The sequence below is a fragment of the Chroicocephalus ridibundus genome, chromosome 8 (genome assembly GCF_963924245.1).
Source record: "Chroicocephalus ridibundus chromosome 8, bChrRid1.1, whole genome shotgun sequence".
Taxonomy (NCBI): domain Eukaryota; kingdom Metazoa; phylum Chordata; class Aves; order Charadriiformes; family Laridae; genus Chroicocephalus; species Chroicocephalus ridibundus.
The window spans coordinates 53949654-53964545 of NC_086291.1; the positions used below are offsets into that span (position 1 = coordinate 53949654).

General features: G+C 43.7%; 1 protein-coding gene across 8 annotated transcripts in view; it reads right to left on the reverse strand.

The window, feature by feature from the left end:
• SDK1 (sidekick cell adhesion molecule 1) overlaps positions 1–14892 on the reverse strand; it is a 411549-nt gene that overhangs the window by 92849 nt on the left and 303808 nt on the right. For all 8 annotated transcript variants that reach the window (XM_063343255.1, XM_063343252.1, XM_063343253.1 and 5 more), the window contains exons 20-23: positions 14385–14577; positions 11017–11115; positions 5914–6105; positions 4031–4152 (exon numbers count right to left, since the gene is read on the reverse strand). In XM_063343255.1, the coding sequence (XP_063199325.1) occupies positions 4031–4152; positions 5914–6105; positions 11017–11115; positions 14385–14577 (606 nt within the window). The remainder of the gene's footprint in view (positions 1–4030; positions 4153–5913; positions 6106–11016; positions 11116–14384; positions 14578–14892) is intronic.

The window sequence follows — 14892 nt, forward strand, 5'->3', positions numbered from 1 at the left end:
AGCTTTACAAGTGAACACAGTGATAATACCTTAAAGGTTTCACTACTTTGAAACTCTGCTGCTTCTCACTAGGATATTCATGTAAAACCTCTCTAAAAAGAGCAGAAAGGCTATAAGCAAAACCTCTCTGTAGTAGCCCATATACTCCTGGCTCCATGACTTGCAACACCTCTTCATAAGTGGCCTCCAGCCATTCCACAGGTCTTCTGCCGTCTGCACAGTGACGCTGATCACCAGAAACACACACCAAACTCAGCAGAGCTTAGCCCAGCTTCTCTAGCCACCCTCTGGAAAGCTTGGTGCTGTAGACCAAGCACCCACCAAGTCATGGTGAATGTCATTTATGTACTTTTCCCAACAAAAACCTGGGAAAATCCAGCATGAGAAAGCTGAAACTGGACCACAGCAGATAGAGAGTGCGAACGCAAAACCACGGGACCACCAGCAGGGATTCAGTGCCGTTCCTGGTTGCGAATTGCCAGAAAAAATGTCTGCAATATGTACTCTAACTGCACCTGAGAGTACAGGGTGATTGGAAGGATTTACTGAAATTCGTTGGGGGTGAACATGTTACCTATGAGTGTCAACCCCACAGGACAGTTACTGCTGGTCCTTCTGAACAAGCGTCAGCGGAACCTTTATATTACATTCGACCCTCTTCTCTTTAGATTATACTGTATGTAATGGAAAAACAACATCGGAGGAAATATTTTTTAACTAGCATTGGTACTTTTTTGTAGTTCCCTGTTTAGAGATCTAGTTTCCTCCAGTCCTCTGAGTGTAGATGGAAAGACAGAAATAAAACAGCCTCGTGATTTTTAAGAAATCCCTTCAGAAGAACACAATGTAGCTTCACTAGAAACAGAGAAATGGGATTTTTAACGCTTGATATTTCAGTATCTACCAACATTAAAGTCTTAAAGACCTGATTCTCCTTCTCATGTTCATTGACATAATTGAGAATTAGTTCCTGTGAATTTACACCCCAGCACAAAAAGCAGAAGCCAAGGCCAGATGTACAAAATTTCACGTCAACCGGAATTCCCAGCTGTGTTTTTCATCCAAATTGTTCATGAAGCATCAGGCTTCAGAAATGGCACTTAGCCAAAACGCAATACTTGGCACATTTTCTAGACCTGCCCTTATCAAGGAAGCTTTGTGCCCACAAAAAGGCACAAAGAAGAAAAAATATGTTGGTGGCAGCTTGTTTGTGTGTGCGAATATAAAGTAGTTTGTCTGTAAGGATCAGAAATTCAGACTGAAGGGTGTACTCCCAGTAGAGACGGAAGAGAAGACACAGTATGTCAGGCATGTCCAACGCAAAGCCATCCCCCAGCCGTACAAATCGAGTGGGACATAGATGAAGTGCACGACAGTAAAACGCTTTGTCCTGAAGCCACCGACAGCAGCAGCACAGCCCTGTGTAGGGACACGGACCTAGTTCTCCTTCTTCCAGGACAGATCAAGCTGTACAAGGTCTTAGTACACCACAACATATTTTTTTTCCCAAACTATTATCTGTTTTCAGCTTCTCTGCACCTTGGTGCAAACCTTCAGAAAGGCCAATGGTCAAAAAATCTAGGAATGGGTGGAGATGTAGTCCCTGCACCTGCTTGGACAGAATCTTTATTCTCTAATTCAACTGATTAATTGCAAAGTACACTAAGAATATACAGATTAGTGGTTTATAGTTAAATGTGATCCTATCACTCCGCAATACCACCTGTTTTAAAATCACAGTATGCAAAACCATGCCTTAAGTGGCTTTTAATTTAATGCTAAGGCATGAAGCAATTAACAGTGCTATTAAAAGCTGCACACGGGCCAGTGAATGAAAGATCCAGAAGGAAAAAAGCCTCGCTATATTTCTGTTTAGAAAATACTGTTGCAGGTGGGTGTAACCACCGCCCTTCGATCTAACATAGTTTTAAGGAACAATTATGGTTGTCTACGCTAAAATACCGATGTTGCAACAGCAGCCTGCGTTCCAGCGCAGACCTATCACTGCTGGGAACAAAAATGACATGAAAGGCCTAAGTGAACACTGGGGTGTCACCGGCAGCTGGTTTGTGAAAGTTCGTGTGTCTTTCAAAGGTAGGCAGAAAAACCCCTGCGGTCCAGAGGGCAGGTCCACGGCAGCCAAATCCAAGTCAGGAGGGAGACATCCCTGCCCTCATCTCTGCTCCCGCAGCCACGGTCCCCTCCCCTCCCCTCCCCTGGGATGGAGCTCTTCCGACCACACGCAGCCTCTGCGGGCGGCCGAGCTCTCTGAAACTCGTTCCCTTCTTGGCTGGATCAGGTCTCGTAGCAGCTCCGGGTCTGATCATGCCATGATCAGTGCATGTGGAAGGCAGGAGTAAAAAGCCTCGGTATGTGCAAAGGGCGCAAGGAGAGGGAACGGGAGCAGGACAGTGAGAGCTCCGATTTAGATTGGCTAAAGGTGCTGTGAAATTGCACGTTAAGAGAGAACGAGAGTTCGAGTGGAGTGCTGGCAGAAAGGGGCTGTGAACAAAGGATTATACGCAGCTGTCAACCTGGAAACAGGATTTGCTCTATCCTTAAGGAGTCACCAATTCCTCTGCATACCTGAAGAGATTTTTGTTAACCACCTGAGCCAGATTTTTTGATTTTTTTATTTTTTAAATGAAATCCGCTTGGAACAACATTTCTTGTTGCGCCAAAGCTAACCAGCGAGGTATGGTGCAGAAGAAACTTGTAGGCTGAAAAGAACCGTACAGACTCCGCAAAGACTTTGGCTGTGCTCCTTCGCCATACGGAGCAAATATTCCGGGATCCGGGATCTATCAGAACCACTAACCCCTGACATGTAAGATGTTGATGAGGATTTGTGAAAAAGAGAGGTCCTCCCCCGCCTCCCTGCACACCATGGACCCCTCAATCACTAATTGTACCTGGGGCTCCTCAAGGATGCAGATGAACTTCCTGGTAATTATCACTGCGGTTTTCAAGCATTCAAATTTATTTCACTTCAGTGGCGTTCTGCAGCTCCTGGGATGAAAGAACTGACAAACTCCTAGCAATATCAATGTGGCGCTGCAGCACAAAAATGCTTCTCGGAATGTGCCAAGCCACCATATTACAGGATTTCGGTGTTTCCTTCTGTAATATGCAATAATGTGTATGTAAACCGTACAAAACGTACCAACTTGTTCACAACAATCTCATTACTCGGTGAAGTGATTGTATCAACATGTCTAAGTGGTGCGGTGATTTAAGAAGTCCAACATTTGGTCTTAAAAACAGATTATATTATTTATAAAGATCTGTGGGTGGAAAGGAAGAAGCAAAGCTCATCTGTCAGGAGAACAAATGAGGAATATATAACTCCTCCAAGGCATAATGACAGCAGAAAGAGGGATATTGTTTAAAGCTGAAGAAGAAGAGAATTCTTCGGTTTTATATCTCGAGGCCTGGGTAGAAACCCTCAGTATATTCCATTACAAGAGAGAAAAATACACTCAGTTTCACGAAGAAGGGTGTCTTTACTGTTCAGTCCAATTCTTCCGATACTTCTGACTCTGTGAGATAACAATTCGAGGTTTGCATCTGGTTTGAAAATACAACTAACAGAACCTAAACACAGTTTCAAACCCCCTTTTAAATACATGGATGGACTTATGCTCTGCTGTATGTGTTGCTTATGATGCATCTGGTGTTCTTCTGTACATAACCACAGCTGCCTTACAAAAAATCCATGTGAATTATTTAAAGATTAAGTGTTCTCACACATATATATTATATATCATATTTTTCTTTCTGTGAACAGAAGTTACAGCATTCATACGACCCTTTTCTCCCTGGCCACCGCACGGACACTTCTCGGCTAAGCCCCTCCGGCTCCCTTGCATTCCAACCTTTCCAGGACCCCCCTGAACAGCTACCACCAGGCCATTTACTGGAGAGCTTTCATCCAAAGCCAAACAAAAACTGCAAACAAACAGCAATTCACTATTTAGACCCTTTTTAACCCCTCAGAAACCTCATTTAGAGCTTTTTGTCGGGAACATACCTGGCCTTCGACTATCCACTTGGAGATGGACGTTTTGCCGTCGTACCCCGGCCGGAACTGCAGCGTGGCGGAGCGAGGGCTGATGTTGGAGATCACCAGGTTGGATGGAGCACCAGGAAGTTCTGAAGAAACAGAAACGTAAATGAGAGGTGGAAGTGCTCTGTGTCTATGTCCCAGTAACACAGGTCGACGTTCAGTATTTCAGCATATAAAATACTTTGGTAACGGTTATAATGGATCAAATAACTGTGTGGTTGGTTTTTTTTTTTTCTTTTTGGCAGAGTATTACATACAGCATTACTCCTGCAGCTGCTCTGAGCGGGCACCACATTTTTACAGATCAAACGAGAAAAGAAAGAGCCCATCTCCAGCATTACAGCTACTATTTTAGAATAACCGACAAAGCATGGTGGCTCAGGGGGAAGGCGCTTCCCGGCTCCAGATCTGCCAGTCACTTGCCAAGTCACCTTATTCCACTGTACTTCTGTTTCTCCAGAATTAAATGACAATAATTTTTACTTACGTTAAAGTTGTATGTACTTTAAGAAGTAATAACAACAGGAACGGATTCAAATTTTGGGGTAGTCTATGGGGAAGATTTTGTTATAATAGATGGGGTTTGGAGGGCATGTCTGATGCCTGAATGACGTCGGTGACCTTCTACGGGGAAAAATCTGCAGCCGCAATCAGATCTTTGCCTCACATCAGCTAAGCTTAGAGGGACATTTACATTTTTAATATTATCTGAATTATCAACAAAAGCGAGCCCAGCAAAGAAGTTAAATATAGATTGTTTAGAATAAATTCCCAACAGTACCCGCTTTCACAAGTAATGGAAATTAGTACTATCATCGGTAATCATTCGTAATGTTGTACTATGTGCAAATGCAACAGGCAAAAAACGGGCATCTTTTTGGCATATATTTCACGTATGCATGAATACATGCTATTTCTTGAGCCTTACTTCACATTTGTGGGAACTATGATCGATAAACTAACCCTGCCCAAGCAGGATAATGCTGTTATCTGGCTAACAACAGCGAGCTTGGCATTGATTTAGTCTACAGCTTGTCACAATTACCTATGATTAGGGAAAAGAAAGGCAAGCATACTTCGAGACATACAGAAAAGTTCAAAAATACCGGAAAAGGGAACAACTGGATTACCATCAGTGATGTACGCTAACTGCTCCACTTTGCAAAATTCTACTTGTATAACCTATAAATTAACTGAAACTGCTTGTTTGAGGGAAGAATCGGCTTTTTAAGTTTGCTTTCTATACCAGAGGAGGAAGAGTGCACAATTTTAAAAACAAAATGCAAAAAGGCTAAGTGTACAGGTGCCCAGATGGTAACTCAGGCAATGCAGTACCTCCCCCCAAATCTTTCTCAGGCCACAACTCCCAAATCTTGTAAGTAAGATTTTAGTTTCATCGGACAAATGTCCTCTCATAGGCGACACAAGTTATACTACTTATAAATGGAAAACCCCTTCCCTTTTAACAGCATCCACACTCTATTTTTCCCCCAAAGCAACACTTTTTGAATGGATTCAGGCTTCATTCTTATGTTACTTTGTAAATGTCAAGAGATTCTCTATTGTATCCATTTTATTCCTTTGTCCGTTCCTTCTGCCATCCCTACAACTTTTTTGTGTTTGTATTAAACAACCTCAACTTTCCGATAATTTCAAATTGCAAGCATGTTCACGTTAATGTTTTAAACTCTTCTATACATAAAATTTTAATGCTGTGGTGAAGAATGCCAATGCTTTATAAATACAACCATTTTTACTGTTACTGAACCAAAGTGATTTGTGACCTTCGGAACATAGAAACATGAAGAATCAGCCCATTTTAATCTGTTTCATGGAGTTTTACCAACCTGGGGGCACACCAGAAGAGATGGTGGAGGACGTGACCCATCCGCTCCCTTTGGCGGTCACAGCTGCCACCTCGATTGTGTAGGTGGTGAGTGACGACAGCCCCGTGATCTTGTACTCCAGCGTCGTGTTGGGTAGCGTGCGGGCAAGACGCGATTCGTTCCTGCCATACACCTCCCAGGAGATCTGGTACCCTGAAAAACAATCACGCAGAAGTCAGGGGGCCGTAGCAGTGATGAGGGTCTAGTTTTTCTTCTACAGCACAGTTATACGATAACCCAGAGACTGGTAAATTCCTGCTTCTGCAAGATTTGCTCGTGGTCAAACGGTGGTATGACTTCTTTCCTACTCTGCTCCATTATAGACACCTTTTATAAGCAGGAAAAAAAAAGTTGAAGTAAACACTGGCTAAAAGTACTCGAGTGTTTTTCTAATATTGTTATTTCCAAGAAGCAATTGCTGCAGGTTCCCCATGGGGTATCATCTGCCCATCAGATTAGAGATGGGGGAGGAGAAGGAGTCTCAACAGTCTGTCTCTTTTTCTATGACTACGCAGCGCTTGCTATGAAATGGCTAGGAAACCTGGGGATAATCTTGCAGAAGGGTGGACTTTCATTTTGTGAACTCCACGAAGCGAACAGGAAGAAACACTGGAAAATATAACATATCTCACCAGCTAGAATATCTAATTAAAAAAAATCTATACGTGCCTAGCGGGGCTACTCCCCTTCCAGGCTGAAGTAACTTTGACTGCTTTATATCTAGAAATACTTACAAATCCGACAATAACAATCAGGCAGGAACATTGTGGGAATCTTCTAGGAACCGAAAAACCTCTACTCCCCACTGCTTGTTCCTTGCACAAATCCTTTAGCAGGGTGAATCATTATCCTTTCATTCAAAACCATAGTGGAGCCAATGTATTGTCCAAAACTGCACTCGCCCTGACCTCCATGTTTCTTCTCTTGTAACCAGGCTTTCCTTTTTAGCACTTTTATAACCATTTGCCTTCCAAGAACTTTTGAAACTTTCTACTGTCTGATTTGCTCAATTTTACCTCCAAATCTGCTTGTCCTCCTCCTGCCCAGTCCCACTTTATTCTCGTTTGAACCCATTTGAACCTTACTGTGGCAGTCTCCAGAGAGCGTGTCTGAAAAGTTTGCTTGATTGCAGCTTTCTTTGTGATTTGACTCAAGGGGGGGAAGGAAAAAAAGTACACGTAGCTCTTGAATGCCTGTGAAATGGAAGTGAGTGAAAAGGACTAACAGAAAGGAACCCCACCGAGTGAACCATGCGCCAGGCAAGCTGGCTAGAGAAACTCCCTACTGGGTTCCTGTTCCCATCATCTAAGATGAGGAATTCAGACCAGCTGGGGGGCATGAGGGCTTTTTTTCCTTTTTTTAAAAAAAAAAAACCAAACCCAAACACGATAAGCCGATTAACATATACAAATTGACATAGCAAAATACCTTATGGTGTTGATCAACAGGGAAACATCGTCTCATGAACTGAAAGCATGGTGAGACAAATATTTCTGCGAGAGGAGGGGGGCATTATCCTTCCTCCAGTGAGGGCTGCCATCACTGACAGAGAATCCTGTTAACCTTTTTTGGCATGAAAACGGGCTCGGAGTACTCGTGTAATGATGTTTCAGGTGAGGGGGCAGCGATAAAGAGAGGTGATACTTCAACCATTCCAGCTACACCGTAACCGCCTGTCTGACTACGCACTACCTAGGGGCAGGGGAAAAACTCCGGAATGCTCATCTGGAGCCAGGTTTAACTAACTGTCTGTATGGGAACTAATTAAGTCAGTAATTTACCCATATCTCAGAGACACTGTGATGTTTTGAGGTTCTCTGAAAAGGCTTGAGGATTATTTACCAGTGATCAGAGTTTACGTAGCACGGGCAGGATTACTATCTGTACGAAGATTTGACAAAGTTTAAGGACTTTACTAATAGAGGGCAAACAGAAAGATGGGGGGTGACTGCCCACTCTATTCAGTGAAGAGACACGAAGCAGTTGGAAATAGAACGACCATCTCCAACACCCCTATCTTCCAAAAGCCGTGGATGCCACGTTTGCTCCAGACAGGGCGATGTGGAAGAATGAGAACGAGCCCAAGGAAGGGACAATTGCACCTCTCCCCGCTTCCCAGAGGACACAAACCTGGCAGCCATGTCCCCAGCCGGCAGCACGTCCGTCTGCAGCCATGGATGGAGCAGAGCCTGGGCAAGGGCCGTGCCACGGCTCATCTGTCTGCCCGGGAGCTGGGGACAAGCCTGCGACGCCTGCTCTGAACCCTACGCATGGGCTGGCAGAGGGAATCGAGGAGCGTCACCTCAGAACAAAACAAAATGGGTTGCTCAAAGCAATAAATAACCAGAAAATAATCAGAGGACTTCTAATGCTCTCCCTATCCATTTGCTGCTTACAAACCATCGAAAGTTTCATCCCATCCACCATGCACTAGGCAATCTTGAGTGACTGAGATATCTTCTCTCCCGTCTGGATAAGCTTTGGATATACATCAAATGTCAGTGATTATTTTTTGAGAATGTTATGTTTTCTCCCTTGCGACTAGAGGGATGAGACCCAGCTTTCCCACCCATTAGGCACATAGTCTCTATGCACTCATTTACTGAAAAAAACGTTCACCAGGAAAAATATCCTGAGTTCCCATGCAAATTGAAGAAAAGGCAAAGAGGCAGCATTTACTGATGGGTATTTCACTCCCCAAAGTACAGTTAAATTCTAGTCACATAAAAAAAAAAACGCAAACAGAAAATGCATACGTACATACCGAGCAGACACAAAGCCAAATGTAATCATGCATAACAAAAACAGATAAAAAAAAAAAAATGCTGAAGGAAAGGAACAACATCCTCCGTACCCCCAAGTAGCACTTAAGCCACGATGACTGACAGATGGGCAGAACTTTAGGACACGCGGTTGGTAAAAATGCGCTCTCTGTTTTACCGACGCGATGGCTGTCAGAAATGTGCGCGGGGGAGTCCAGCCGGCCGGGGCTGGGGGAGTTTCCTCTGGCTCCAGCGTGAGGGAGAGCAGGAGAGGTGCCACAGAGCCCTCCCGCACGCTCCGGCACGGCAGCCGCGCCGCAAAACGCTGCCTAACGGAAACTAATGACCAGAGGAGTTTCAGAAATAATTTTCTGTTGATCTGGAGTAAATTCTCTACAGGAGAGCAGTACACCCAATCACAAACTGTCCGTCTACATCCAGGTCCTCATAAATCAATGTTTACTGAGAGAAGGAGGAAGATACTGAAATTTACAGCAAGAGTAATGGGCAATTTCCCGGAGCGGGCTGGCTGCCGGGCACCACCCTCGCCTCGCCTCCCCCCAGCCCCGGCGCAGGGAACAAGAAGGTCCAGTAAAGATATCAACGAGCAGAAATGAAGAATAATTGCCTCCCTAAGCACTCAGATCCCCATGCAGCCTTCTATAAACCTTTGAGATACTCAGGGCATGAACAATTTTTCTATTCTTTTCTTCCGGCCCAAATGTAATTTGCATCATTAAAGATGTTTCTTTTTCCTTATAAACTTTGCCAGGCACTTTTACACTGGTGTTTCTTCATGAACAATGGGGCTTCTGGAGTTAATTCTTTCTGAAACAACTTGCCCCAAGTATAACACGGTCCATCGTCGTGCTCCACGGGGTTTCCACCCATTCTGGGAGGCAGCAGCTCGTTTCTAGCAAAGCGATTCTGCAACACTAAGTGCAGTGCTGCTAATTTGCGCTTAACAAGGATGAGTATTACATCATCAGATAGCTCGACTTGGATTTAGGTACCTAGATTTAAGCCCTCGGGCTTGAAGGCTTTGGCCATCTTCATTGAATCAATACTGCTCTGCTTTCAGAAGACATTAGTTTCTGTTCTGGAACCACTTAAATCAATGCATATTTCAGGAAGGTCACTATGGCGTAAAGGCAGAAGATGGGCTGCGTAAGGACTCCACAGACACTATAAACAGCACTGAAGACGCTTGTACAAATGGTGCGTGTTACAGATACACAGAGAAAACACTGACAAGTGCAAGTCCTACCAACATAATTAGACCTGTCAAAGTTAAAATGCCCCAGGAAACTAGACTGATACAACATTTCAATGTTCAGGAGTCAGAAACTCTGATTATTTTTTTTAAACTCCTAAAATGTAATATTTTTTTTTACAAATTATAATACTTTTTTTTTTTAAATAAAAATTCAACATTTCAATGTCAATGCTCCCAAAAGAAAACATTTTGATCCGTGTGAAATGATCTTCTCCCCTCCCGACTATGATTTTTATCTCCAGTAATTTAAAATTTGGGAGCTGCCTTGCACTTTAAAACCTTGAGAGCCTTTGTTAAATGGAATGTCCATCCTGTGCAGCTGTAATAGTTTCCCCTCTGAAAACAATATTGCCTCTGTTGATAAGAACTAGAGTTTTTCTCAACTATTTATAGCTTCCTTTATGAAAAATAATGAAGTTGCTGGTGTTGTATCTACACTGGCATACAGCAAATAGATAAATAGCTTGTCAAATGGCAAGCTCATCAAAGAGGAACAAGAGAGTTCTGAACCCTTGTGACGGTTCATACAAAATTAAGTAATGACATGCAAATTCTGTCACGCAGCCCACAGCCAGACCACTTGATCACAGATGAAGGATACCGCTGATTTCAGGCTCGGGCTTGATTGCGGATCTTAGCAACGCCAACCCGGATTTTGCAGCTGGAAACTCCACGTAGGAACCCCCCACCTTTGGGGCAAAGGCCAAACACTGTCTCACAAAGTTTCAGAAATTTACTAGCACAGGTAGAGGTCTCGGAAGGTTTAACAAGACCAGAATCTCCACGGGGAGCTGATTTCTAATACAGACTGCCTTTTCAGTGACCACAATCATGAGCAACCAGTAATTGGACCCGTATTTTCTATAACGTGCCCCAGCTGACATTTCAATTACCCAAAAGAGGGACCAGGAAGCCAGTAGCCAGTTCTCCCTAAATGCTCTATTACGCCAACATTTTTTCACTGCAATGATACACATACTTAAATAAATAAATAAAAAAAAAAAGGAGATAGCAGCCGATACTTGCCTGTAATGATGCCATTTTTCTCTACAGGTTCTTGCCAGCTGACCTTGAGAGACGTGTCCAGAATCTCAGTGAAACTCAGGTGTCCCACCGCTCCTGGCTCTGGCAATCAGAAAAGGAAATCTGTTAGCAGGAGAACCCCACGTACTTCTGATCCCGTTCATGTGGCAAGGTTAGGGCTGAAGAAATAAAACACTGAGCCGGGCCAAGGGAAGCCTGCTGGAAACATCAGCGAGAGCTGCAGGGGAGACTGCAAGGTGTTAAGAAGCGCTCTGGCTATCATCACATAAATTATTTTATCCAGTCATCATCCCGGCTGTGCGGGGAACTAGAGAGTGGCAGCAGGAGACTTGCAGGCAACTTGTTCTCTGCCTCTCTTCTTGATCTAACCTAATTAGAACAATCAAGCTGGCAATCCTGGAAGCGATTGCGTTTGCTGTTTACCCTCAACGACGGCGTGTGGCATCTACCTGTGCTGCTGCGTGCAGCTCGTCTGGCCCGAGGGCTGCAGCAGCACCACCGGCACCCCCTCACCTGGGAAGAGCCTTGTGGCTACGCAAGGTCAAAGCAAGGGCAGAGTCCCTGAGCCACTGCTTGGACAGATTCCCTCCAAACAACTCTAAAAACGTCCAGCATAATGGCAACAGTCTTCTGTAAAATGAATACAAGTGTGTGAAACTTTTAAAGGATTTTTATGATGTAGCTCAAGAGCTCTTAAAAATTTCAGCTCCCTAGTGTGCAATGAAAGAGCATAAAATGGAATGACTGTCAAGAATATGCCATCCTCCCTCAATTTTGATCTTCAAGGAAGACATCCTGACTGATTTTTGATCCAACTGCTGTTCTCTCTTCAATCGATGTACTGGAAAAAGGAGTTTTTGTTCACTTTATATTCACTGTGCTTCTGTCATTGGATCCCTGCCCGAGTGTCCTCCAGCTCCACTGACATCAGTTGGCAATTTCTCGTCTGCAATTTCATATTTTGTTTCCTCTTCACTTTAGTCCGGTTTCTCATTCCCCTCCAGCTATGACCAAAAAAAAAAAAAAAAAAAAAAAAAGCCTGCCAGTAGGTCGGCTACAACCACATTTGCAATTCTGCAATCCTAGCGAGGAATATTTCCAAATGCACTCTGCGCTATCTAGTAGCCAAAGCATTACAGAAAGAATTGCTGATCTGGTAGCGATCTCAGGAGTGCCCAACAAGAGCACAGCAATTGTGCACTGTGCGGGACCGCGTATCTGCAGACGTGCAAACCGCAGACTCGCAAAGCTTTACTCCAATTAGCGCCTGCAGTTGCAGCCTGGTTTTAATGTCATAATGAAAAACAGGTGCAGGTTACTCCACGCCAAGACACGTTGCTTCTGACTGGATGTCGGGTTTTATTTGACCCATAGTTCATCAGCACACAGATCTGTTTGCACTATTTTTTTCTAAAGGATTGCCTAACTTTGCTATATAGACAGAAAATTATCACCTGAGAACACGAGTGACAGCCCTTTCAAATCTTTTTTCCCACCACATAAATCCTGAAGCAACTTTGATTCAACGAGTTCTCCACAAAGATGCATTTATACCATCCTGCACTTAACTTCTCAGTCACCATGAAAACCAAGGAAAGCGATTCTGAAGGACCAAAATAAAAAACAAAAAGCCTCCTGCTCATCTCCAAGCAGCATACAGCTGCGTACACCAAGAAATGTTTTAGATGTTTTACAAAAGATAAGCCTGGCTTTCTCGTTTTATGTTTCGTGATGGAATATTCTTGTGTTTAAAATGGCACGTGATCCCAGCATTTCCCTGAGACGCTCCCACTGCCTTGACTGTGCCCCTTCTCCCCCTTGGCGCAAAGTCTCTTAAGGCTCATTTCTGCAGCCTTTCCTTCAGCAGAAATTTTAATAGTCTCTTTCCTCTTCCCAGCCGATTAATTTTCATGAAATCTTAGGAGTCTCATATCTTTGGTCTCTTACTCTTCCGTACTCACTGAAATTAGCCGCAGGGTTCAAACGTCATTGGAGGGAGAAAGACAGGTGGACCTAAGACAGATGGACCTAAGACAGACAGTCAGACACATTTACAAACCACCTTTGTCAAAAGCCTCATTTCCTTAGGAAAACAGGCAAAAAAGTTAATACTACACACAGGAACCTAACTCAGGTTTCTCTCTCCTCCATGCCTTTTGCTCCAACCCCAGTCAAACACGTTAAGAGTTTATATTAATAGTTCACATAGATTTCTGGTAGTTAAGTCTTTGTGATCTTCTAGTTTAAGTCTACAGCCTGCTCTTGGGACAGAGGTCGAGCAGATGGAGGAGACTGACCACGAAAGGAAAATCCATGGGAAAGTACTTAATTTTCTTCACATTCTTTCAAGAGTATCTCAGGAAAAACTGGGTTAGCACTTGGAGCCTCACTTCTGTCAACGTTAATGATAATCAGATTTTTCTTTATGGGAACACCGACTAACCTAAAAGACCCCTATTAAGGCAACATAGTATTTCTAAAAACAACACCTTAATGGATGTAGTAGATATTTTTTTTTTATCTTGATTTGGATCTGAAAATGCGCGTTGGTGTTTATGATGCTCCGTGACAGGAAGATACCGAAGCGCTGGCCAGAGCCAAGATCACCATGGACACACAGTTGGCTATGAGGGTCACCGCAATTTAATTATCTGCATCAGAGACAACGCTAGACTTGCAAGTCCCAAATATGTCTTGAGCAAACACTTCCACCAGGCCACAGAGGCCAAAACATTTTCTGATGGAGGAAATAATTTCTATGCTAAACTATCCAGCTCCTCTTATTTCATCCTGTGAATCTGACTCCAGTTTTGCAGAATAAAAGTTACTGCACTGTTATGATTCTGCTTCTTTTATACAAACACTTGCAATATAATATAGATATAGACATTTTCAATATATTGAATAACAGAAGGAAACAATCATAAATTAATCATTGACCTCCACGGGAAGTTCCAGCGCTCAGCTCCTAAGAAGATCAATTCATATTTATTTGGATGCCTGAACACGGATTTAAGATCATATGGGCTCACAGACATAAAGAACGCGTTGTGTGCTAGCTGAACCAGACTATGAACCTTTCCGCTTCTGACCAATGTAAAAAAATTCATCCAGGTTTAGTCCGTAACGAAAAAAAAAATCGAACGCCTTTCATTTGCCGCAGGCTAAAAGAACACACACGGACAACTGGCTGAGGTCATCGTCTGATGCAAAGTAACTTGACAAGATATGACAAACTGATGGCGAACCCAAGATCCAATTTTAAGTGCCTAGATTTGAAACTGCTGGCTTTTCTGTCCAACCAAACGAAATCCGAGCCCTGAGATTCTCTACCAGTGCTGACTACTCACTGTCTTCGAGGGTGCGCAGGAGCTGGGGCGTGCTTCGTGGTCCATCGCCAGGTGTGGTGAAGCAGAGAACCGAGGTGTAGTACGTGGTGTATTTCTTCAGGTTGGTGATGCAGCCGCTGTGAACCCCATGAAAGTCTGGAGCAATGGTGACCACAGTCACAGTCTCTGGAGCATCCACTGGCCAGGCTAGAAGCTAGAAAATTTCAACACGGGTGAGATCTCGTTAGAAGTTGTGTCTCTTTGGAATCGAAGTATGCTTGGCTGCCAAAACCATCTTAATCTGATTGTAAAAAAACAAGCAATGCTGTTAAACTACTGTCGGCTCTGACGCTGAACAGATGGATGTAACGCTGTTACTATGATAACTGGAGGGATGTGTATAACACTCACTAGCGATGGGGGATACACTGATACCGTGGAGGTATTGCAGCGCTCAGTGTCTGCTACTCCACAATGCCAAAATTATCACGAATGATTATTTGTACGACGTGAGTCTTTCGTCTCTCTC